The 25,641-nt window shown below is 43.4% G+C and overlaps 1 protein-coding gene across 10 annotated transcripts in view; it reads left to right on the top strand.

The window, feature by feature from the left end:
* Positions 1 to 25,641, top strand: part of LOC121580909 (astrotactin-1) — a 263,865-nt gene that overhangs the window by 46,315 nt on the left and 191,909 nt on the right. For 3 of the 10 annotated variants that reach the window (XM_041896088.2, XM_041896085.2, XM_041896087.2), the window contains exons 4-7: positions 3,668 to 3,823; positions 8,689 to 8,838; positions 13,969 to 14,118; positions 15,031 to 15,198. In XM_041896088.2, the coding sequence (XP_041752022.1) occupies positions 3,668 to 3,823; positions 8,689 to 8,838; positions 13,969 to 14,118; positions 15,031 to 15,198 (624 nt within the window). The remainder of the gene's footprint in view (positions 1 to 3,667; positions 3,824 to 8,688; positions 8,839 to 13,968; positions 14,119 to 15,030; positions 15,199 to 25,641) is intronic. The other 7 variants (XM_041896089.2, XM_041896092.2, XM_041896095.2 and 4 more) reach the window with 5 other exon arrangements.

Genomic DNA, 25,641 nt, shown 5'->3' with positions numbered 1-25,641 from the left:
GAGTGGCTGAGAGAAATTTACGTCAAGAGACCGGGTGGCTTTTTTCCACACAGCTCCGTCCCTATTGATCTACGACTCAATGCGCGCCCATATCACCGATGCTGTCAAAAAAACAAGTGAAGCAAACTAATTCGGAGCTTGCCGTCATTCCGGGTGGATTAACTAAAGAACTCCAGCCGCTAGATATTGGTGTCAACAGGGCGTTCAAAGCTAGACTGCGAGCTGCGTGGGAGCAGTGGATGACAGAAGGCGAACACACGTTCACCAAGACGGGGAGACAGCGCCGGGCGACTTACGCCACTATCTGCCAATGGATCGTGGATGCCTGGGCTGATATATCGGTCTCAACTGTGGTCAAAGCTTTCACGAAGGCAGGAATAATCTCTGAACTGCCAGGCAACAGCAGCGACACTGACTCGGATAATGACGAGAGGGAGCCGGGCAGGTTGGATGCCGTAGTCGCCCAACTGTTCAATTCGGACACTGAAGAAGAAGAATTCGAGGGGTTCGTGGATGGGGAATGAACTGAAAAAGTGAGCTTTACGTGTTATATGTAACTGAACAATGTTGAGTTATGCACTAACGTTTGATTTAGTGGTATCAGACTGTTTCTTTTACTACGTGTTTACTGAATCAGGGAAAGGTTCCCCTCCACGTTTGGGAGAAGAGTGAGCAAGGCTGGGAGATATTGTTAATATGCACATTAACGTTTGAACAACATTACCATGGGAGTGAACGGAGTTGTCAGAACGCTTAATAAAGTTTGACTTTATCTGACTGTTTTGTTGACATTCCTTTTAGCACAGCTCCATCTAGTGGATGCATAACGCAACCCCAGTCAATTCGTTTGACTACAGTATCTTCTATTCTATGCGCCTTATAATCCGGTGCGCCCTATATATGAAAACAGTTCTAAAATAGGCCATTCATTGAAGGTGCGCCTTATTATCCGGTGCGCCTTATAGTGCGGAAAATACGGTAGGTTCAATGTTAGCTAGCTAGCTAACATTAGGCTATAACTAGCAATGCAAATGAGTTTCTGATTCAAATAATATTATTACTCAGATCATACACTTAACGTTAGCTAGTGAGCCAGCAAGCTAACGTTCGCTTTAACTTGCAATGAAAACGACTTTCTGACAAAATTAGAAACTTATAATATCTAAAAATTGTAGCTAGACTCTTACCCGTATACATGGATGAACGCTTCATGGTAGGCTGGAACCATTTAACTCCATTTTGTTTGTTTATCACTTGTTTGGCCAGCATTTTGTCAAGTCACTCCGGTTCACACTGACCGTGGCATGTTTAGAAAGTAGCCCATCACAACTTTTTCCAACTGATCTGTCGATAGCGCCTGCTAAATTCAGGGCATCAGTGTTGCTGAGAAAAGTAGCAAAACTTTTGTAGTTCTCGATGGCTAACGTTATATCGTTCAAAAAACGTTGTGGTAGAAAGGACTATCAACACATACTGAGCAGCTCACGTTATAGACAGAAGCATGCTATATGGCAGACCAATCCAAACTCATCTCCCGGCATGTCCAGCCCATCCATTATCTCAGCCAATCATGACTAGCGGGAAGGTTCCTGTCTTTTTCCATGGCTAAACCAACTAGGCGTGTAATTTAACAATTGTATTCATATTTACAGATGGAATAGAAGTTTGTTATTAAGACACATGTAAGATCACATGTTCCAGAAGTCATTTCTGCAAAAAATAACGCATTTTGATAAATAAAATAAAAAGACGTTCAAATGCCTCTCTTGTGAAGTAGTGACGTGCGACATATGCCTAGCTTCCTGAAACGGGTCACATATGCCTCTATATTTATGTGTGGGAATACTTGGGAACGGATTTCCTCAATTAAAATCACTTTGAGAAATGAAATGTATTTTTGGCAGTGTAGGAATGGTGTTATTCTCTCATGCAGTAACTGCTACAGTAATAGTGTAATGGATATTTGTATTTTATTTTTTAACCTTTTTTTAACCAGGTAAGCCAGTTGAGAACAAGTTCTCATTTACAACTGCGACCTGGCCAAGATAAAGCAAAGCAGTGCGATAAAAACAACAACACAGAGTTACACATGGGATAAAACAAAACATATTACATAGGACCGAAGTGCTAATCGTGTGAAGACTCTGGCTATGGTCTGAGCATGTGTGTTTTACTAAACTGCTTAATCATCTACCTGACCTTGATAAAGGATACGTCTCCTCAAATGTTCAATTTTGTATATTTATCACACTTCCTACAGTAGGCTTTGACTGTCTGCCTCCAATATGAGGGTTACAATACAAACAATGCATCAGATAGAAAGTATTCAGTAGCATTCAATGTTCTCTAAGTCAAATATCATACTCAAGTGGGGCTTATTGGCTATTTCGAATGTACTGTACTCATTCATTCCCAATCATTTGGAAATATCCTTATTTGTAATCAGTGGACCTTAGAATTGAGAACACCCCCACAATATTATGTGGAACAGCAATGATTTGGAACACCCATATAATTTCAATCAGCACAAGACATACTTTTCCAAATGTAGGAAATTACATTCTAGATTTAGCTGATTGTTGAGATAGCATGTTGTTTCGAAGACAAAATAAAACATCCAGGATGATATTACAGTTGAATAATTTCATGCATTTTACATTAAATGCGAAACTAATTTCAATAATGCAATAAAATACCCCAGTAAAAACCTCTCAACATCAAAATGGGGTTAAGGTGGTGTGGCAGTGGGCATGGTCAATGGTGCGGTTGCCGACCCAATTTTATGAGGCCCTCCTGTTGGCTGCAGAGACAAAATGTTGCTGTTTTAAAGCTTATTTCCTGCAATTCTACACATTTCGCCATAGGGCGGAGAGAAAATGTTACAGTTTTAAAGCTAATTTCCTGCAATTCTACACATTTTGCCATGGGGCTGAGAGAAAATGTGCAGTTTTAAAGCTGAGTGTACACAACAATAAGACATAGACTGACCTGGTGAAAGCTATGATCCCTTGTTGATGTCACTTATTAAATCCACTTTAATCAGTGTAGAAAGATTTAAGTGCCTTTGAACGAAGTATGGTAGTAGGTGCCAGGCGCACCGGTTTGTGTCAAGAACTGCAACACTGATGGGTTTTTCATGCTCAACAGTTTCCCGTGTGTATCAAGAATGGTCCACCACCCAAAGGACATTCAGCCATATTGACACAAATGTGGGAAGCATTGGAGTCAACATGGGCCAGCATCCCTGTGAAATGCTTTCGACACCTTGTAGAGTCCATGCCCCGACGAATTGAGGCTGTTTTGAGAGTAAAAGGAGTTGGGGGGTGCAACTCAATATTAGGAAGGTGTTTCTAATGTTTGGTTAACTCAGTGTATATAGGTCCATTATATTTTCTACACACTTTATATCTGGTTTTAGTCATTTAAGAAATACCAGCCCACCAGCCAATAAAATGTTCTCTAGTTGTGACAGGAAATGATAGATTATACCCCGTTTCAAGACCTATACCATTATAAGAACACTGACTTGTTATTGCCTCAGCCATTCTGTATTAAATATATTCCTTCTTGTCAGACATGCTTCTTTTTCACGTTAGTCTTGTTTTATTGGGTTTATTTTCATCTGTCTCATTTCTCTCCCTAATTATGATTGTTCTGTCATCATCAGGGAGTGACAATACAAAGTTGTCCCTAATGAACAAGTACAAGGACAACATCATCGCCACCAGCCCCATCGACAGCAATCACCTGCAGCAGAATACTCTCCTCCCCCACAACACCTCCACTGGCCAACGCAAACAACGTCTGTCCAGTAAAACTCGAGGTGAGTCATCCATCTATTTGATCCATATCCACTCTCATTTTTGATCATTGTCACGTGTACCAGTAAAATACTATATCTGCGTCCCAATGGCACCCTATATTCCGTTTAAAGTGCGATTCTTTTGACCAGGGCTCATAAGGCTCTAGTCAAAAGTATTGCACTATATAGGGAATAGGGTGCCATTTGGGATACAGATCATGAAAGAGAAAAAGACTGAAAAAAGGGGGCATGTCATTCTGAAATGAGACACCAGTTCGTTCAGTTGACCCTGATCATAATCCACTTTGCTCCATGACTGACTAGTGTGAATGGTTTATTTTCAGGTTAGAAAAGCAATTATAGTTGTGTGGGATGTTATGGGGAGGTACAAATGGCAATGTCACGCTAACCAACTAACTGAGCATTCAGTGGTAGCTAGTGAACTAAAGAGATGTTGTGTAGTAATTTTACAGTTATATAGTGTCTACCATTATATCATTTCCATCTCATTTTGTGAATTGTGAGAAACAAACACGACTCTGGTTTCAGACACTGTTCCTTTGCATTCTTATCCTCATGTACTTTGTGATTCTCAGTGAGTCTAGGAGAATGTTCCCTTTTCTGACCTTGGTTGAAAACCTGTATAGTGAATATGCACCTGCAATGGCTTTTGCTCCATAATAAGAACTTAAATCAAAGCTCGCTGAGGAAGAAAAAAACAAACCCAACAAAACCTTTTATCAATAATAGACTGAGAACAGAGAGAGCAGTGTACTTAACACAGCACAATAATGACATTTTCACTTGGTATTCCAGGAAGCTTCTTAGGCAAAACAGAAGATAAATGAGCTGATCACTTTCAGGACAGAACATGCTAAAGATCCAATCTGTTAGGTCTTAATTCAATGACAAAATAAAAGCATACCATGTCTGCAAAAAAGCCTCTCAAGAGTTGTGAGCAGCCTTTGGTCTTCTGCTCTCTGAAAGGAATCTCTGACAGCCCTACGGCCCACTCTGAAAGAGATTGCCGCCTTCAGAATTCAACATACACAATTTGCATATGTATTTAGTTCAATTTGTTTATTTGGTACATTAGAGGACAAAGCACAATGGAGGAAAACTGTAAATTCACTATCGGTTTCTCTGCTCTTGATGTTTAAAACGGTGAAACAGCGGATCCCCTTGTGACAGCTTTTTTCTCCATAACAAAATCCTCTGTGGTTCTATGTACAAAGTGTACACAGGCCAGTACATCTGAATGACTAAGCCCGAGATTATGTTTGCTTCATCTATTGTTTTTGTTTGGACTTGCATTTTAATCCGAGTGATAAAATATGCACATGCACATACACATGTAAGGTCCTTTTGCTATTCTCAGTGGACATTTGACAGCGGTAAGGACTGGGAGGAAGCTTTTACGCCTCAAATGTTGATGCCTCCTTCAAATGTGCTGCAGAAAAGTGTATGGCAAGCCAAACAGCGAAGTTGGAGGGAGGGCAGAGTCTTTGTCACAGCTGTTGTCTGTTTGGTGTTTGTTGTCTGCTTCGAGGAACCCTTTTTATACAGAACCCTTCAGTCTGTTGTTCCTAACGGTAAATTGAAGTTTTAGACTCAAAGCATCCTTACTCTATCGTTTTAATTGTAGCATACAATAGGGATCCTGCCATAAAATTCTTCCACAAAATATTTGAAACAACAAGCCCAAAGGTGAAGCTGTGTCTGAATTTGGAGTCAGAAGTCACAATCGTTTTTGGATGTTAACGCTGTTCAAGATTCTCATCTGTGTCCCAGCGGTAATTCTCATGCAATCACCTGCTCTATTTACACATTTTGGAGTCACTTCTCTCTACAGTTGTTGTGGTTACAAGCCTTTTGTCAGATTTCTTTAGGTAGTACTCCTGTGGGTTCTTGCAGCTCTCTTCATGAGCAATTGTCATTCCAGTATCATTGTCGCTGCTGCCAAAAGTACTCTATATTTATTGAGTTCCGGCCCCTTGAAAGCTCAGAACAAAATAACTTTGTTGTAAGACGTGTTTGCACCTGCAGTGCACACTGAGTGCTAAGCTACATTATATGTTAAATATTTAAAAGAGCCCATCTTTTATTTGTTGCCATAGTGCTTTGGACCTTTGGCCCCTTGCCTAATTGTTGAGGCGAACACATTCTCTTCAAACTGCTGCATGTGATTTGTCGTTAATTAATTGAAGGTGCTTTAATTCTTCTTTGTAACCTAGACAAAAACACATTGTATCTTAAGTGTCATTTGGATATTTGTTTCACCTTCTTTCACAATTATAGTTTTTGTCCTTGATGAAAATAATTATTTAAATGTTGTTTTGTCAGGAATTGTTATAAGGCATATTGTTTTTGTAGTTTATAGTTGTCAAATTGTGTTTGCCTTTGCATATTGTTATCAAGTCAATGTCATTCTGCTGAAACAATGCCGTAGTAATGCCATCTTGTACATGAAACACCTTGTTCTTTACAGTTATTTTCAAGACAGTGCTTCCACTTTGTCCGATTTGTATGTTTGCCAGAGACATTTTTATTCACCCTTTGTTTTGGAGAAAACTTTTGTGGATTAATTAAATGCAATGTCTTGGTTTGGATTTTTAATGCTATTGTCAATTCGAAATTAAGTAAGTGGTGCTATGATTTCAAGCTGAGCCAGCATAGCTTTAATCTTTGATGGATTGGATTTGTCTGCTTACTTTGTGATAGCAAGACTACTAAAACTTGTAAGAGGAGCTATATCACATCCTCATTAAATTATAGGTTTCAGTGGTCCTCTGTAGCTCAGCTGGTAGAGCAAGGCGCTTGTAACGCCAAGGTAGTGGGTTCGATCCCCGGGACCACCCATACACAAAAATGTATGCACGCATGACTGTAAGTCGCTTTGGATAAAAGCGTCTGCTAAATGGCATATTATTATTATTATTATAATGATCATGCTTCTAACAAAATACAGTCATTCCAATGTAGCCTGTATAGGCTATTCAAAACAATACCCTGTTAGATATATTTTGTTCACAATGCCAAAATCTTTTAATCTAATGGCTTCAATGAGATGATTGTCAACATTTATCAGTGTATTGTCCCCTGCGTTGTACCAGAACAGGACCATCGTCCATCTCTGTAACGGATAGTGGATTTAAAGTCAAAATATGGACTGACACAAACTGTATTATCCCCCTACTAAGGATACCCACTCCACGGCCCGGTCTTATCATGCATCTCTCTTCCTCATGCAACATAATCAAAGCATTTGTCCTGTTCTGCGCTGGGCAGGGTAAACAGAGCTTGCGTCCCAAATGGCACCATATTGACTATTTAGCGCACTACTTTTTGACTCTGCTCAAAAGTACTGCACTGTATAGAGAATAGGGTGCCATTTGGGACGCAAGCTAGAGTCATGTTGGTTTCATTTATTGCGACAGAATACCATTAGATGTATGCTGGTGTTATTGTGACTTTCATAATTTCCACCCTTCCACCTCATGAATCCATTTATTCATTACTTCCTGAGAGAGGGTATAGCTAGCTGTATGTCATATATAGAATATACTGAAGATAGACATGTTTTATAAAAGCTGAAGTAAATTTAGCCCACTGTTCCAGTTATTATTTTCCATTGGTACCAGAGCATGATCAAAATATGAAAATGTAACAACAATTTGCTGTTTAACAGACTCCAAAACATGCCATTATCTTTTGCATGTACAATATGGCTAACACTGCTACAAGCAGAACAATATATTGTGTAACTCACAGCTCCAATCAACCCCCTGGCAGACATATTTTGAAACATGAATTAAAGGTAGTGCTGAGCGATTAACGATTTCTGTTATTTTTCAGTTTTTAAACAACTAATTGACTGAAAGATTTTTTCTGTGAGCTCAATGCACAGTTTCTCTAAAGATAAATCAGATCCAGCCTGAACTGTGCGATGTAGTATGGAGTTGTAGTTTGCCAACAGGCCAATATTCTACATAGTTTAGTGCATAAAACGTGGTAATTAACTACAATGACCATAATCCATTGTGCATCTACTTGTCTGGTCTGTGTTTCTTTTACGCCTGCTACTGAAGAGAGACAAATGCACGATCGTGAGGTGATATAGAGGGAAGCTGTTGGTTCGTGAGGTATCTCTACCTGAAAATGTATAGTTGGTATTTAGCAGTCATTAAAGTATGCCTTATTTACATTGAAGAACTACAAAATAGTGATTTTGGCAGACAGCATAGGCAGCAGCTCTATTGAGATGAGATTACTTGGAATTAAATAATAAAGTAATCAAATAAAACAAATGTAATATACACAACAACTGAAATATTTTATTAAAGTAATGTAAATAAATGATGGTTAATAAGTGATAAGTAGTAATGGGCAGACACTACCATCATGGGAATTGTATTAATTGTTTTATTCTGTGTTGTTACAGCATTCAACCCACATAATACACAATGCATTTAATGTTTAAAAAAATAATCTAAATCGAAAATCGTGATTCGTTTTTTAATAATCGATCCGAAACCGAACTGCCTTCAAAAAGCACTAATCGCTCAGCACTAATTAAAGGTCACATTTAGTGGTACAGGAACGTGGCTATTAGGACAGATGCCTCAAGTTCTCAGTTTCACTATCAACATTTTGATACAGCAACACATTTTCATTTTCAGGCAAGGTTCTACTTGTCATTTTACTGTAATGATTACATATGGCAATTAATATGGTGATGTAGAAAAAAAAGACTGAACAGCCTTGCTGTATAAATTGCTCAAAATCAAGTGCAGAATGTGTAGATGGACATTCCATGCATTGCCATACAAACAGAACAGCGGAGACATAATTATTATGATGAGAGGTTTTTGTTGTGAATTCTGCAGCGGGTTCAACCTTCTTGAACCCGGACGGGGACTCCGGCACGGAGGCCGACAGCGAACCTCAGCTGACCTTTTACACTGATCCCAATCGCAGCAGGCGCCGCAGTCGAGGTATGAGAAATGGTCACGCCAACAGCGCGTGGGGCTCAGGGGGTAAGGAAGGAATATTATACTGTACATACATCATCTGATTTCATACTTGCATGATGACAATTAAAAATACATACATCAGAGTAGATGAATGGACAACAAATGTATGTGCTTACAGTGCTTGAGACACATACTGTACACATTCACATTAGTGTTGTGCGGGTCAGCTGTTTGTTCACCCACACCCACCCGCAATTGCTAATAACCCATCCACAACCGCCTGACTATACGTAATAAAGTGAAAATCTGAGGCCCACACCTGACCCTAACCCGCAAATTTAGAAAATGTGCTGTAAGCTACAGTCAAAGACAGCAGAATTATTTTGACAGTGGGTGCAGGATTTTTTTTTGCCTGATTTAGAAATGTTTCTGCTTATAATTTCCGACATTTTGGTAGGCTATTTGTTAGTCAACTTGTCTATAATTAGATACATGCAGCTTCTCTTCTGCCATTATACACTGACTGTACAAAACATTAAGAACACCTTCCTAATATTGAGTTAAACCACCCCTCCCCGACCCTTTGCACTCAGAACAGCCTCAATTCATCGGGGCATGGACTCTAGAAGGTGTTGAAAGCGTTCCACAGGGATGTTGGCCCATGTTGACTCCAATGCTTCCCATAGTTGTGTCAAGTTGGCTGGATGTCCTTTGGGTGGTGGACCATTCTTGATACACACGGAAAACGGCACTTAAATATTTTGTCTTGCACATTCACCCTCTGAATGGCACACATACACAATCCATGTCTCAATTGTCTAAAGGCTTAAAAATCTACACTGATTGAAGTGGATTTAACAAGTGACATCAATAAGGGATCATAACGTTCACCTGGGTTCACCTGGTCAGTCTATGCCTTGGAAAGAGCAGGTGTTCTTATTGTTTTGAACACTCAGTGTATGTTGCCCTAGAAGACTAAATAAACTCTTGCTCAACAGAATAAATCGGTAGAATGAATGCTTCAATCTAGTTGACATCGGTAAAGTTCTTTGTCATCTTTTGCGGAAGAAAATGCAATAACTCAAAAACTGGAAAGATTTTCTGTGCAAATGATATCAGTTTGACCGGTTGTAAGGAAATAGAAAGCTGTGAAAACGACCCAACATGTTTCTGATAAGATTTCAGTTTGGCTCGGATGCATATTCAATATTGGTAAAATACTATGAGCTTTTATGATGCTGATAAAGATAGCGCCTCTACAGATGGTATCTAATCGAGCATTCGCATTCTCTCAAGATGCTGAAAAAAATAAATCAAATTTCTCCACTCCTGTTCCCGAGTCAAAATGTTGCCTATATTTGGTGTATTTTACTGCAATAATTGCTCAATTCTGCTGGGAACAGGAGTGTCCAGATTTCAGTTTCCATTTAACCCATTTGACCAGTAGGCTACAGTTCCCTTGATGTGCCATTGGCCTATTTGAAGTCCCTGTCTTGTGACTGTAGAATTTGTAGGCCTATAGCGCCTCACAATCACCACACATAACATAGCCGGCACTGCTATCATCCTCTTTTACCACTTCACCAAATCTTTCCCAAACATGACTTTTCTGGCCCTCCCTTCTCTTTATTTTCAACTCTCCTTTCACAGCTTTTCTCTTATTGAATTAAATAAACTCCGACATTGTCCTTTTTGCCTCCGTGGATTGATGTTAACATTTTCTGCCTATTCCCAAAAGCATTTGGCGATTGACGTGTAGGCTATTTGGCGCGCGTAGAGTTAGGGCCTTAAGCTTAGGCTTGTGCACTAATGCCAGATAGCCTAAAATAATTTAAGAAAAACCTAAATGTAGCCTATAGATATAAATTGCACTAGAATGATAGATTGATGGATTTCCTAAGGGATTGTTTTCTCTTTATTCAACCCGCCCGCCGCCCAACTGCCCAACCACCCTTCAACCACACAATAATTTATGACCCTAAACCCGTCCGCCCCGTAGATATAACCGCATGACTGTGGGTTTAGAGTCAAACCGCGCAAAACTAATACACATGCATTCAAACATTCTCTCTTTGCTAGTAATCATGGTTGTTGCAAACAATGTGCTGTGTTCTAACCCATGTGAGTATGTGTGCGGTTTTGCTGTCTGTCTAACTAAAGACAATAGTGTGTCTAGCATTGTAATGTTTGAAGTAAAGGAAGCGATTGGCTGGTTGTTGTGTGACAGTAAATACAGCATGGGGTCAACAGTATGTTTGTGAGCATGCTATATATCCTTGGTGCTGTGATGTACAGTAATGATGTGGGGGAACTGAATGCCCCTAACACTGAGCTGTCAGCCTACAAGCATCTGAACGAACAAACATAGCATGCCTGTCTCAACGTCCTCAAAAGCACCTTCAACCAATTAAGCTTTTGTTATCTGCATAGGTGTCACAAACACAGCAAGTAACCAACACCTTTAATTAGTAAAAGTGTATATATATATATATATATATATATATATATATATATATATATATATATATATATATATATATATATATATATATATAATAGAAGGTGTGTTTCTATACATTCCTCGCATATTACTTGAACAGCGAAGCTGATCAAAATAAATGTTGATTTGATCAGACAGTACATTGTTTATTTTTTGTTATCAAATCAAGTCAAATCCAAATGTATTGGTCACATACACGTGTTTAGCAGATGTTATAGCGGGTGTAGCGAAATATTTGTGTTTCTAGCTCCGACAGTGCAGTAATATCTAACAAGTAATATCTAACAATTTCACAACATATACCCAATACACACAAATCTAAGTAAAGCAATGGCATTAGGAATATATAAATGTCAGAGCGGCATAGACTAAGATACAGTAGAATAGTATAGAATACAGTATATACATATGAGATGAGTAATGCAAGATATATAAACATTATTAAAGTGACTAGTGTTCCATTTATTAAAGTGGCCAGTGATTTCTAATCTATGTATATAGGCAGCAGCCTCTAATGTGCTAGTTAAGTTTATTTAACAGTCTGATGGCCTTGAGATAGAAGCTGTTTTTCAGTATCTTGGTCTCAGCTTTGATGCACCTGTACTGACCTCGTCTTCTGGATGATAGCGGGCTGAACAGGCAGTGGCTCGGGTGGTTGTTGTCCTTGATTATCTTTTTGGCCTTCCTGTGACATCGGGTGCTGTAGGTGTCCTGGAGGGCTGGTAGTTAGTGGGTTGTTATCCGGATACCTGAAATGATGTTACCGAAACGCAATACCATCTATAGCAGTGGTCACCAACCGGTCTAGCAAATCAAGTGCACCTACAGGCCTACCGCTGGCCAATCAGATAGCTCAGATCGCCGTGTCCGCACAGTTTCCTCGAGCCTTAAGCCTCGAGCACACAGCGAAGTTGATATTGTGAGATTTCAATACTTTTAAAACCATGACTAGAGACTCAACGAATACAGCAATGAGCTGCTGTTTTTATGAGTTAGTTCATGTTTAAGTTGTTATTCAGCACTGTCAACCCTTTGTTCAACACTTTTATAAGCCATAAAATGTGTGTTCTCCCTAGGCCTACTTCGACTCGTGCTACAACCAGCACTGCAGCTGCAATGAATGAGTATAGCAAAGTGTTCCGATAAGCTTGCGTTGTTATTATTAGCGGCTTGCGGCTTTTTTAACATCGAGGAATGTTTCACTTTCTCTGGTCATAGGAGTAACAGCGTGAATTGGTGCATGAAGCAAAAATAATGCAGTGCGATTTGAGTTTGGCCATCAGCTGGAAGACTGTGTCCCCTTTTCTCAGTAAAGGGATGGGGAGCCTCACCACTGCTCTCTCCCTCCTTCCCTCCCTCCTCTCAGAGTGACCATCAGATGCAGGCCATCAGCCCAGTCAAGAAAAAAATCAAATAATTATGCTCACTCAGCTGTGCATCACAAGTACTACAACAAATGATCTATTACCAGTGTGATTATATACCTCAAATTGGTCTGAGAAGAACAACATTGGCAGGGCAACTCAAGCATAGCCAATATGCAGTCATAATGTATTGGGCCTATAGCCTACTGCACAAACCTCATTGCTACAGAACAGTTTTTTAATTGGTTAATGTTGCATAGTCTTCCTTGTTTTAAGTCATGTTGTAAAAATAAATCTGAGCAGTAGATCTCGGCTTGCGTTTTGACCCAGAAAGTGATCTTGACTGAGAAAAGGTTGGTGACCACCGATCTATAGATTTGAAAAAAAGATGTGCAGAGAGAGTGTCATAATGATGGGATGTGTTTTTCAATCCTTCTATTTTTGTTTAAAAATGAGAATGGATCAAGTTTGGGGCTTTGTGTCAAATTACAAAGAAGGCAATAGGAGTTATGATATTATTTTCCTGTAATAAGTTCAATATGTGGGTGGATTTCTTTTACAAGTTAGGTCATGGTATTACTCTGTAGTATTTTGTTTTTAAGGATTGCCCTAAGAAATATTCTTAATTAGGAAGTTCTGCCTGAGTTATTTTAAAAATGCTAAAAGGGACATTAATCAAGTAACATTGGATAGGGATAAATAATCACTTCTAGCAGAGCTGGAGGCTGTTATTGGCTTCCTATATTAGAGGTCAGATTGTTGTGGGTTGGGGTGTGTCTGCGTGTGTTTGTGTGTGTTTGTGCATGCTATATGTAGGAGACTACCCACTCTTGATTAAAAGGAATGAATGATGAACTCTGGTGGGGCTGCACCCAAGCAGTTGGCAGGAAAGGAAAAGAACGCAACCTCTGAAATGCTCTCATTTGGGCTATGTTCTTCTTCTTATTTCTTCAGTTGGCTGGTGTCTGGTGGCAGTGGCACCCTTCAAAGGTACACTCTTATCACCCCACCAGCGAGACTTGGCAAGCCATATCTCCCAAAGCTACCGGTTTAATACAGAGGTCCCTTTCATGGGCAGTAAGCCCAGTGATGCCTTGTTTGTAAGCGACTCCCTTGGTGGAGGTGCTGGAGGGAATAAAGGGTGCATCCCCACTCCCTATTATGGCACTATATTCCCTTTATAGTGCACTACTTCTGACGAGAGCCCTATGAGCCCTGGTCAGAAGTAGTGCACTATAAAGGGAATGGGGAGCCATTTGGTGCATAGCCACAGTGTGGTCATAGCTTCACGTGCTTCCTTTTTAATGTCTGTGTCCTTCTCTTTACCAGCAGGTTCACCACGAAGCCCCATCAATAAGACCACACTGACTTTGATCAGCGTTGTCAGCTGTGTGATAGGCCTGGTGTACTCCTCACACCTCTCCTGTGGTGTCAACGTCAGGGTCATCCTTCATGTGCCCGAGCACCTCATCGCAGACGGTAAGGGGCGGGCACCTGCCCTCCTGAAACCCACAGGGGTATAACTGTATGCCTCCCAGCTAACCCACTCCCAGACAAACAGAAATGAGGAAAAGTCACTAGGCTGATTCCACCTCTCTCTCTTCCCTTGTGAGACCACAACAGATGTGCCCTCAAAGCATCAAAGCACAATCAGGCCAGGTTGTGGTGACCACCCACTGTATCATCACTCTTTCTCTCTCCACTTTCTCTGTGCTTGGGTTGACTCGCTAATGAATTTCAGGGTAGCTAGCACCTGCAGAAAAGCACTACAGGCCAAGTATTCACTCTTGGCTCATTGGCATTTTTTCAGCCATCATGGGAGCTGGCAGTCCAGATATATTATGGAGTGTGACTTGCCTTACTCATCTATCATTCCAGGCCTTGATTTGATTCATACCCGCCACTGTATTCCACTGATACTCTGGGTGGAATTATCATTCCAAAAGACATCCAGGGGAAGCAACTTTGAAAAGAGATGAAATATTGTGGACTTTCCTTTTGAATCGCAGGAACTCAGATCGATTTAGAACGTGTCCATAAATGTCTACACAATCTTATCTGACTTAATGTAATGTCATGGTTAAGTTGATAACAATCCAGGTTTTTTCCTGGGAGAACCTTATATCTATGCCACAGCTGTGTATGCTATGCGCCTTCAAAAATATTGAAATGAGTTGCCAGAACATTGTGTCCTATCCATCTTTTTTTCATCTGAGGAAAAGTAATACTCAGAAAAAGTATTCTTTTTTTGCGTTGTCATAACTGTCTGTACTCTATGGACTGTTGAATAGAAAAGTTTATAGAACTACTGATGTACTGAAACTTTAATTGACCAGGTAGGTACCTAAACAGTGTTTTCCAACAACCAACACTCCCTTCCCTTGTCCTCAGGGTCAAGGTTCATTTTGCTGCAGGGCAGTCAACTGGATGCATCTGACTGGCTGAACCCGGCCCAGGTGTTGCTATACTACCAGCAGAATGCCAGCGGGCCTTGGATCAATGAGCTGTGTGGCCGCCGCATTCTGGACCCCTGTGAACACCAGTGTGATCCAGAGACAGGTACTATACTGCATAATCACCGATTCTCACACTCTAACAATTATACTGGATCTGTGTGCATTCACTGAAATTCAATATTGAATTGAATTTTTTTTTTTTTTTTTGGGGGGGGGTGGATAATATAACAAGATATGCATTGGATCCACAGAGGATAGCACTTAAATGCATTAATTCAAACACTTGTTACCAAAGTGGCCCTCAAATGTTTATGTACAGAAAACAAGAAAGATGCAAAACAGAATGGAATAATGTATTTGTTGTTGTATCACAGGTGAGTGACAGAGTGGCTAGCTAAATAGAAAGAAAGTAAACTAAAGTAAACTAAATGACTAAAATGTAAAATGTAAACGTTTTTTGCAGCAAAGCCTAGATACAGTATACAGTATAGCCATACTGTAAGGACCAGTATCTTGATCCTCAATTGGGTTGAATGTCCATTGATTAGTTCATTAAAATGATTTAGCATCACTTGTCAACAATTGATGAGCATTCACAGTTGTATAATTATTCCTAACAATAACCTTCCTCCCACAGCCAGTTGTTGACAATAGAGCTCTGATTCGCCAGCAAAACAGTTTGTCCCTCCCCACCCACACCAACTAGTTTGTGTTGACACAGTCATACTTTTATTAAGCTACATCTAAAGCCAGTCACAGTAAAATGAGCTCTTTTGAAACACAGCTGGGTACGAGAGATGAGATTGAAAAGTGATTCTCTGTCTTTTGAAATAGCTTGCAATTATGAAATGTAAAATTAAATGTAATTATGTTCAAGAATTGAGTTTGCATACTGTTAAAAAAAAACTCTAACTGAAGTTATAGATACAAGATAATAATGATAGACATTGGACAATTATTTGAGCAAGTACAGGTAACTGCCAAAATAAAGGAGACACCAACATAAAGTGTCTTAATAGGGCGTTGGGCCACCACGAGCCAGAACAGCTTCAATGCACCTTGTCATAGATTCTGCAAGTGTCTGGAACTCCATTGGAGGGATGCGACACCATTCTTCCACAATAAATTCCATCATTTGGTGTTTTGTTGATGGTGGTGGAAAACACAGTTTCAGGCGCTGCTCCAGAATCTCCCATAAGTGTTCAATTGGGTTGAGATCTGGTGACTGAGACGGCCATGGCATATGGTTTACATTGTTTTCATGCTCATCAAACCATTCAGTGACCACTCAAAGCCCTGTGGATGGGGGCATTGTGTCATCCTACGGGGGCATAGCCATGGCAGCCATATACAGTACATGACCCTAAGCATGATGAGATGTCAATTGCTTAATTACAGTAACTCAGGAACCACACCTGAGTATCCCTCATTTACACAGTGCTTGCCTACGGAGCTGTGAGGGGAACGGCACCTCCTTACCTTCAGGCTCTGATCCTACACCCAAACGAGGGCACTACGTTCATCCACCTCTGGCCTGCTAGCCCCCCTACCTCTATGGAAGCACAGTTCCCGCTCAGCCCAGTCAAAGCTATTCGCTGCTCTGGCACCCCAATGGTGGAACAAGCTCCCCCATGATGCCAGGACAGCGGAGTCACTGACCACCTTCCGGAGACACTTGAAACCCTACCTCTTTAAGGAATACCTGGAATAGTATAATAGTAATCCTCTACCCCCCCCCCTTTACTACCACTGTCTTTTGTCTAAACTAACACCTGACTTATTTCACCTGCTAGCACTGACTTGTTTAAAGAAATGTACTTATTGTGATCGAGATGTAGTTGTCCCACTGCCTATCCTAAGTTGAATGCACCACTTTGTAAGTCGCTCTGGATAAGAGCGTCTGCTAAATGACTTAAATGTAAATGTAAAATTTACTTAAGTGTTTCCATTATTTTGGCAGTTACCTGTATGATACTATACCTACAAGTAGGAGACCATAATTGTTAAAATACCTTTAAATTCCCCTGTCCAACATACAATAGTTAGACAATTTAGAGTCCACCTGTGGTCCCACAGTTGACAGTGCATGTCAGAGCAAAAACCAAACCATGAGGTTGAAGGAATTGTCCGTAGAGCTCCGAGACAGGATTGTGTCGAGGTACAAATCCGGCGAAGGGTACCAAAAAATTTCTGCAGCATTGAAGGTCCCCAAGAACACAGTTCTCTTCCTAGAGCTGGCCGCCCAGCCAAACTGAGCAATCGTGGGAGAAGGGCCTTGGTCAGGGAGGTGACCAAGAACCCGATGGTCACTCTGACAGAGCTCCAGAGTTCTCCGGTGGAGATGGGAGAACTTCAAGAAGGACAACCATCTCTGCAGCACTCCACCAATCAGGCCTTTATGGAAGAGTGGCCAGACGGAAGCCACTCCTCAGTAAAAGGCACATGACAGCCCGCTTGGAGTTTGCCAAAAGGCACCTAAAGGACTCTCAGACCATGAGAAACAAGATTCTCTGGTCTGATGAAACCAAGATTGAACTCTTTGGCCTGAATGCCAAGCATCACATCTGGAGGAAACCTGATACCATCCCTACGGTGAAGCATGGTGGTGGCAGCATCATGCTGTGGGGATGTTTTTCAGCGGCAGGGACTGGGAGACTAGTCAGGATCAAGGGAAAGATGAATGTAGCAAAGTACAGAGAGATTCTTGATGAAAACCTGCTCCAGAGTGCTCAGGACCTCAGACTGGGGCAAAGGTTCACCTTCCAACAGGACAACGACCCTAAGCACACAGCCAAGACAACGCAGGTGTGGCTTCGGGAAAAGTCTCTGAATGTCCTTGAGTGGCCCAGCCAGAGCCCGGACTTGAACCTGATCGAACATCTCTGGAGAGACCTGAAAATAGCTGTGCAGCAACTCTCCCCATCCAACCTGACAGAGCTTGAGAAGAGAAGAATGGGAGAAACTCCCCAAATACAGGTGTGCCAAGCTTGTGCGTCATACCCAAGAAGACTCGTGGCTGTAATCGCTGCAAAAGATGCTTCAACAAAGTACTGAGTAAAGGGTCTGAATACCTATGTAAATGTGATATTTCCGTTTTTTATTTGTAATACATTTGCAAAAATTCCTGAAAACCTGTTTTTGCTTTGTCATTATGGGGTATTATGTGTTGATTGATGAGGGAAAAAAACATTTAATCAATTTTAGAATAAGGCTGTAACGTAACAAAATGTGGAAAAAGTCAACGGGTCTGAATACTTTCCGGATTCACTGTATATACAGTACCAGTCAAAAGTTTGGACACACCTACTCATTCAAGGGTTTTTCTTTATTTTTACTATTTTCTACATTGTAGAATAATAGTGAAGACATCAAAACTATTAAATAACACATATGGAATCATGTAGTAACCAAAAAAGTGTTAAACAAATCAAAATATATTTTATATTTGAGATTCTTCAAATAGCCACCATTTGCCTTGATAACAGCTTTGTGCACTCTTGACATTCTCTCAACCAGCTTCACCTGGAATTCTTTTCCAACAGTCTTGAAGGAGTTCCCACATATGCTGAGCACTTGTTGGCTGCTTTTCCTTCACTCTGCCGTCCGACTCATCCCAAACCATCTCAATTGGGTTGAGGTCGGGGGATTGTGGAGGCCAGGTCATCTGATGCAGCACTCCATCACTCTCCTTCTTGGTCAAATAGCCCTTACACAGCCCGGAGGTGTGTTGGGTCATTGTCCTGTTGAAAACAAATGATAGTCCCACTATGCTCAAACCAGATGGGATGACATATCACTGCAGAATGCTGTGGTAGCCATGCTGGTTAAGTGTGCCTTGAATTCTAAATAAATCACAGACAGTGTCACCAGCAAAGCACCCCCACACCATAACACCACCTCCTCCATGCTTTACGGTGGGAACTACACATGCAGAGATCATCCGTTCACCCACGCCGCGTCTCACAACAACACGGCGGTTGGAACCAAAAATCTCCAATTTGGACTCCAGACCAAAGGACACATTTCCACCGGTCTAAAGTCCATTGCTCGTGTTTCTTGGCCCAAGCAGATCTCTTCTTCTTATTTGTGTCCTTAAGTAGTGGTCTCTTTGCACAATTCGACTATGAAGGCCTGATTCACACAGTCCCCTCTGAACAGTTGATGTTGAGATGTGTCTGTAATTGAACTCTGTGAAGCATTTATTTGGGCTGCAATTTCTGAGGCTGTTAACTCTAATGAACTACATCTGGGTCTCCCATTCCTGTGGTGGTCCTCATGAGAGCCCGTTTCATCATAGCGCTTGATGGTTTTTGCGACTGCATTTTAAGAAACTTTCAAAGTTCTTGAAATTGTCGATATTGACTGACCTTCACATCTTAAAGTAATGATGGATTGTCATTTCTCTTTGATTATTTGAGCTGTTCTTGCCATAATATGGATTTGGTCTTTTACCAAATAGGGCTATCTTCTGTATACCCCCCTACCTTGTCACAACACAGCTGATTGGCTCAAACGCATTAAGAAGGAAATAAATTCCACAAATTAACTTTTAACAAGGCACACCTGTTAATTGAAATGCATTCCAGGTGACTACCTCATGAAGCTGGTTGAGAGAATGCCAAGAGTGTGCAAAGCTGTCATCAAGGCAAAGGGTGGCTATTTGAAGAATCTCAAATATAAAATATATTTTGATTTGTTTAACACTTTTTTGGTTAGTACATAATTCCATATGAGTTATTTCATAGTTTGTTATTTTATGTCTTCACTATTATTCTACAATTTAAAAAATAGTAAAAATAAAGAAAAACCCTTGTATGAGTAGGTGTGTCCAAACTTATGACTGGTAGTGTATATATTCTTTAATTTATTTTCATTAATACTGCCAGGTTTTGTTGTTGATTTTCAGCTAGTGTCACGACTTCCGCCGAGGCTGCCTCCCCTCCTTGTTCGGGCAGGTTTCGGCGTTCGTCGTCACCGGCTTACTAGCTACTGCCGCTCCCATTCTCATCACTCCACTTGTCTTGTCTTGTCAGTCACTCACACCTGGTGCTCATCCCCTAATTAGTCTGTGTATAAGTGTTCCCTCTGCCCCCTTGTCTTTGTGAGTGATTGTTCTATGTGGGAGGAGAGTAGCTCGGTTGAGATACTCTCTCATTTATTTTGCCAGGGTTGATTTTCCCCTGTGTCATTACATTTATTGTATTTTCTGAGACTGTGTTTGGTCAGGGAGGATTGTTTCCCCTGTACCTGTTTCGATTGCCGTTGTAGGCGCATTGTATGTCTGGAAGGAATACATCTGCATCTGGTTATTTTACTCCTGCGTCTGACTCCGTCTATCATTCACCACAGAATCACTCACCTTGTTGAAATGGAGTCAGCAGGAGAAGACCGCATGCCTGGAGTCGTGGCAAGGGTCCAGGAGCATTCCACAATGCTGGCCAGCTTGGGGGAATCGATGGATCGTGTTCTTCAGGTCGTCCAACGCCTGGAGAGGAGAGGACCCGATCTGTCGAGACCAGCTGGCCAACCGGATCCAACCACCTACATCCCAGCACCCGGAGGGATCCAGATATCCTGGCCACCGGCATTTGATGGGACGGCAGCGCGCTGTAAAGGATTCCTTCTCCAACTGGAGCTGTATTTCTCCAGCATCAGGCCGGCGTCATTGGAGCGGGACAAGGTATCCGTCCTCGTTTCCTGCATCTGTGGGAAGGCCCTGGAGTGGGCCAGCGCGGTGTGGAACGAAGGAGGAGCCGCGTTGGAGGACTACAGGGAGTGCGCTCGCCTCTTTCGGGTGGTTTTCGATCACCCTCCCGAGGGTCGAGAGGTAGGCGAGTGGCTGGTCCAGCTGAGGCAGGGGACGAGGACCACACAGGACTACGCGCTGGAGTTCCGGATGCTGGCGGCGTGGTCCGGGTGGAACGAGCGGGCCCTGATCGACCATTTCCGGTTTCACCTACGGGAGGACGTCCGACGGGAGCTAGCCTGCCGGGATGCCATGCTATCGTTCTCCCAACTGGTGGACATGGCCATCCGGCTGGACAATCTGCTGGCAGCCAGAGGACATCCTGGTAGGGGTCTGCCCGTTCCCACACCGGACGACTCGGATCCCGAGCAGATGCAGCTGGGTGGAGCCGCCGGTCGAGAGAGCGGAGGAGGACAGCGACAGTGCCACTCTGGTGGCACGAAGGGACAATACACCTCACGTCGCAGTCAACGTTCTTTTGGGTCTGGAGGTGGTAGGCAGGGCACTCACGCATCACCCCAGGTATCGAACACCCACACTTGTTCAGAACCCTTTGCGGCGCACTGTACCCTATCTATCTCCTTTCCCAATCACATGGTAGTTCCCCAGTGTAAGGCGCTAGTCGATTCAGGCGCAGCTGGGAACTTTATGGGCATTTGCACGCCGTCAAGGCATTTCATTGGTTCCCCTATCCCCATCAGAGCCCTTGATAGTCGACCATTAGGGTCAGGGTTAGTTAAGGAGGTTACTGTACCAGTCACCATGATCACCCAGGAGACTCATTTTGAGCAGATCACCTTTTTGATTATTGAATCTCCTGCTTACCCTGTAGTATTAGGTGTCCCGTGGTTAGCCCTTCACAACCGCAATTTCTCATGGCCGCAGAGGGTTCTTACGGGGTGGTCGCGAGAGTGTCCGGGTAGGTGTCTAGGTGTTTCTGTTGGTGCAACCACGGTGGAAAGTCCAGACGGTACCCCCACCGTGCGCATTCCCCCCGAATACCATGATCTGGCGCTCGCATTTTCCAAGATGCAAGCGATTAAATTACCACCTCATCGGGAGGGGGATTGCGCAACAAACCTTCCCCTGTCGCAGGCTGAAACGGAGGCTATGGAGACATACTTCACAGAGTCCCTGGGCCAGGGTTATATACGTCCCTCCACTACACCTGCTTCCTCGAGTTTATACTTTGTGGAGAAGAAAGATGGCTGTTTACGCCCGTGCATTGATTATCGACCACTGAACAAGGTGACGATACGATTTAGTTATCCTCTTCCCCTCATTCCTTCAGTGATTGAATCAATGCATGGGGCCTGCTTCTTCACCAAATTAGATCTCAGGAGTGCCTACAACCTTGTGCGTATTCGGGAAGGGGATGAGTGGAAAACAGCATTCATCACAACCTCGGGGCATTATGAATACCTGGTGATGCCCTACGGTTTGATGAATTCTCAATCCGTCTTCCAGTCATTTGTGAACGAGGTGTTTCGGGACATGCTTGGTCGCGGTGTGGTGGTCTACATCGATGACATCCTGGTGTATTCCACTACGTGCGCCGAGCATGTGTCCCTGATTCACAAGGTACTGGTCCGACTGCTGGAGAATTACCTTTATGCCAAGGCAGAAAAGTGTGAGTTTTTCCAGCATTCAGTCTCCTTCCTCAGATACCGCATTACTACCTCAGGTGTGGAGATGGAGGGAGATCGCATTTCAACCGTGCGTAATTGGCCATCTCCAACCACGGTTAAGGAGGTGCAGCGCTTCCTTTGCTTTGCCAACTACTATCTGAGGTTTATCCGGGGCTTTGGCAAGGTCGCAGCTCCCATTACCTCCGAGTTGAAGGGTGGGCTGTCCCAGCTCCGCTGGTCTGCTGAGGCTGACCTGGCCTTCAGTAGACTGCGGGGTCTGTTCACCTCAGCCCCGGTACTGGCCCACCCCGATCCATCACTACCATTCGTAGTGGAGGTGGATGCGTCCGATGTAGGGATAGGCGCTGTCCTGTCTCAACGCTCGGGCACGCCACCCAAGCTCCACCCCTGTGCCTTCTTCTCTAAGTAGCTCAGCTCGGCGGAGCAGAACTACGCCGTTGGTGATCGGGAGCTGCTGGCTGTTGTCCGAGCTTTGACCGTGTGGAGGCATTGGCTCGAAGGTGCGAAACAGCCTTTCCTCATCTGGACAGACCACCGTAACCTGGAGTACATCCGGGTAGCGAGGAGGCTGAATCCTCGCCAGGCCAGGTGGGCCCTCTTCTTCACCCGGTTTGATTTCACACTATCATACATTCCGGGTAAGAAGAACGTGAATGCAGACGCACTGTCCCTGCTGTATGACACAGAGGAGAGGCCCAGAGACAACACCCCCATACTCCCGGCCTCCTGCATCGTGGCGACGGTAGTGTGGGCAATGGACGCGGATATAGAGCGGGCATTACGCCACAGATCCATCTCCACCTCACTGTCCAGCTGGGCTGCAGTACGTGCCTGCTCTTATCCGTGATCGTTTGATCTATTGGGCACACACGTCACCCTCCTCTGGTCACCCAGGTATCGGTCGTACAGTGCGCTGCCTGACCGATAAATACTGGTGGCCTACCTTGGCTAAGGACGTGAGGGTGTACGTCTCCTCCTGCTCGGTGTGTGCCCAGAGTAAGGCACCTAGGCACCTCCCAGCGGGTAAGTTGCAACCATTACCAGTTCCACAACGACCATGGTCTCATTTAAGTATTGATTTTCTTACTGATCTTCCCCTCTCCCAAGGTAACACCACCATCCTGGTCGTTTTGGACTGCTTTTCGAAGTCCTGCCGCCTCCTTCCTCTGCCCAGTCACCCCACGGCCCTACAAACTGCGGAGGCCCTGTTTACTCACGTCTTCCGGCACTACGGGGTACCAGAGGATATAGTGTCCGACCGAGGTCCCCAGTTCACGTCTAGGGTCTGGAAGTCGTTCATGGAACGTCTGGGGATCTCGGTCAGCCTGACCTCTGGATTCCACCCCGAGAGTAATGGGCAGGTGGAAAGGGTTAATCAAGATGTGGGTAGGTTCCTGCGGACCTACTGCCAGGACAGGCAGTCACTCCTCCACTAACCTAACACCTTTCCAATGTGTTTTAGGTTACCAACCGGTTCTGGCACCGTTGCACCAGAGCCAGACCGAGGCTCCTGCGGTGGATGACTGGTTTCGGCGCGCGGAGGAGACTTGGGACGCTGCCCACGTTCACCTCCAGTGCGCCGTGCATCGTCAGAAGGCCAACGCTGACCAACACCGCAGAGAGGCCTCGGTCTTCGTACCGGGTGATCGGGTTTGGCTCTCGACCCGGAATCTGCCCCCCCGCCTGCCCTGTCGGAAGCTGAGCCCGCGGTTTGTGGGGCCGTTTATAGTCCTGAGGAGGATAAACGAGGTCACATACAGGTTATTACTTCCCCCTCATTACCGTATTAACCCCTCATTTCATGTGTCTCTCCTCAGGGCGGTGGTGGTTGGTTCGCTCCAGGAGTCTGAGGTGCGGGAGGTCCCTCCACCTCCTCTGGACATTGAGGGGGCCCCGGCGTACTCGGTCCGTTCCCTCCTGGATTCGAGGCGTCGGGTTGGGGGCCTTCAGTACCTCGTGGAGTGGGAGGGGTACGGTCCAGGGATGTAGCTCAGTTGGTAGAGCATGGCATTTGCAACGCCAGGGTTGTGGGTTCGATTCCAGTATAAAAAATAAAAATGTATGCACTCACTAACTGTAAGTCGCTCTGGATAAGAGCGTCTGCTAAATGACGTAAATGTAATGTAAATGTCCAGAGAAACGTTGCTGGGTCCCGGAGAGGGACATCCTCGATCCCTCCCTGTTGCGGGATTTCCACCTTTGCCATCCGGCGCGCCCTGCTCCGCGTCGGCGCGCTGCTGGAGCCGCGCGTCAAGGGGGCGGGTACTGTCACGACTTCTGCCGAGGCTGCCTCCCCTCCTTGTTCGGGCAGGTTTCGGCGTTCGTCGTCACCGGCTTACTAGCTACTGCCATTCTCATCACTCCACTTGTCTTGTCTTGTCAATCACACATACCTGGTGCTCATCCCCTAATTAGTCTGTGTATAAGTGTTCCCTCTGCCCCCTTGTCTTTGTGAGTGATTGTTCTATGTGGGAGGAGAGTAGCTCGGTTGAGATACACTCTCATTTATTTTGCCAGGGTTGATTTTCCCCTGTGTCATTACATTTATTGTATTTTCTGAGACTGTGTTTGGTCAGGGATGATTGTTTCCCCTATACCTGTTTCGAATGCCATTGTAGGCGCATTGTATGTCTGGAAGGAATACATTTGCATCCGGTTATTTTACTCCTGCGCCTGACTCCGTCCATCATTCACCACAGCTAGATATTTCATTATACTGGGTTGGTTTTCACCAATGAAGCCTGCTATATTGTAATGCTATAACAACAAACTGAGGGGAATGAGGGGAAACTGATATCAACAAAGTACAGCCTCTCATATTTACAAACAAATAAACTTGTAATTTACATTTGTCTTTAGATGTTTTGTTTTTCACCTCTGTTGTAGACATTAAAAAATAATCTTTGTTTAGGCAAAAACTCAGTAATCCGTAGCCGTGTTCTATAATTATTTTGGGGTTTAAAGGGTTAACTTGTATCAATACACAGAATGCTGGCAGAATGTCATTGAATCTCTCTAATTATCAGTATAATATAGAACGTGTGTACCATGCTACTGATCAGTATAGAAAGCATATCTCATGTTAATGACTTTTGGGAAAAGGAGTTCTCTCCATGTTTGCATCCATAATTTAAGACGGACTGGTGTCTCC

The sequence above is a fragment of the Coregonus clupeaformis genome, chromosome 14, assembly GCF_020615455.1.
Source record: "Coregonus clupeaformis isolate EN_2021a chromosome 14, ASM2061545v1, whole genome shotgun sequence".
In the NCBI taxonomy this organism is placed as follows: Eukaryota; Metazoa; Chordata; class Actinopteri; order Salmoniformes; family Salmonidae; genus Coregonus; species Coregonus clupeaformis.
Note: the sequence above shows the minus strand (reverse complement) of the source record. Positions and strands in the feature narration are given on the sequence as shown.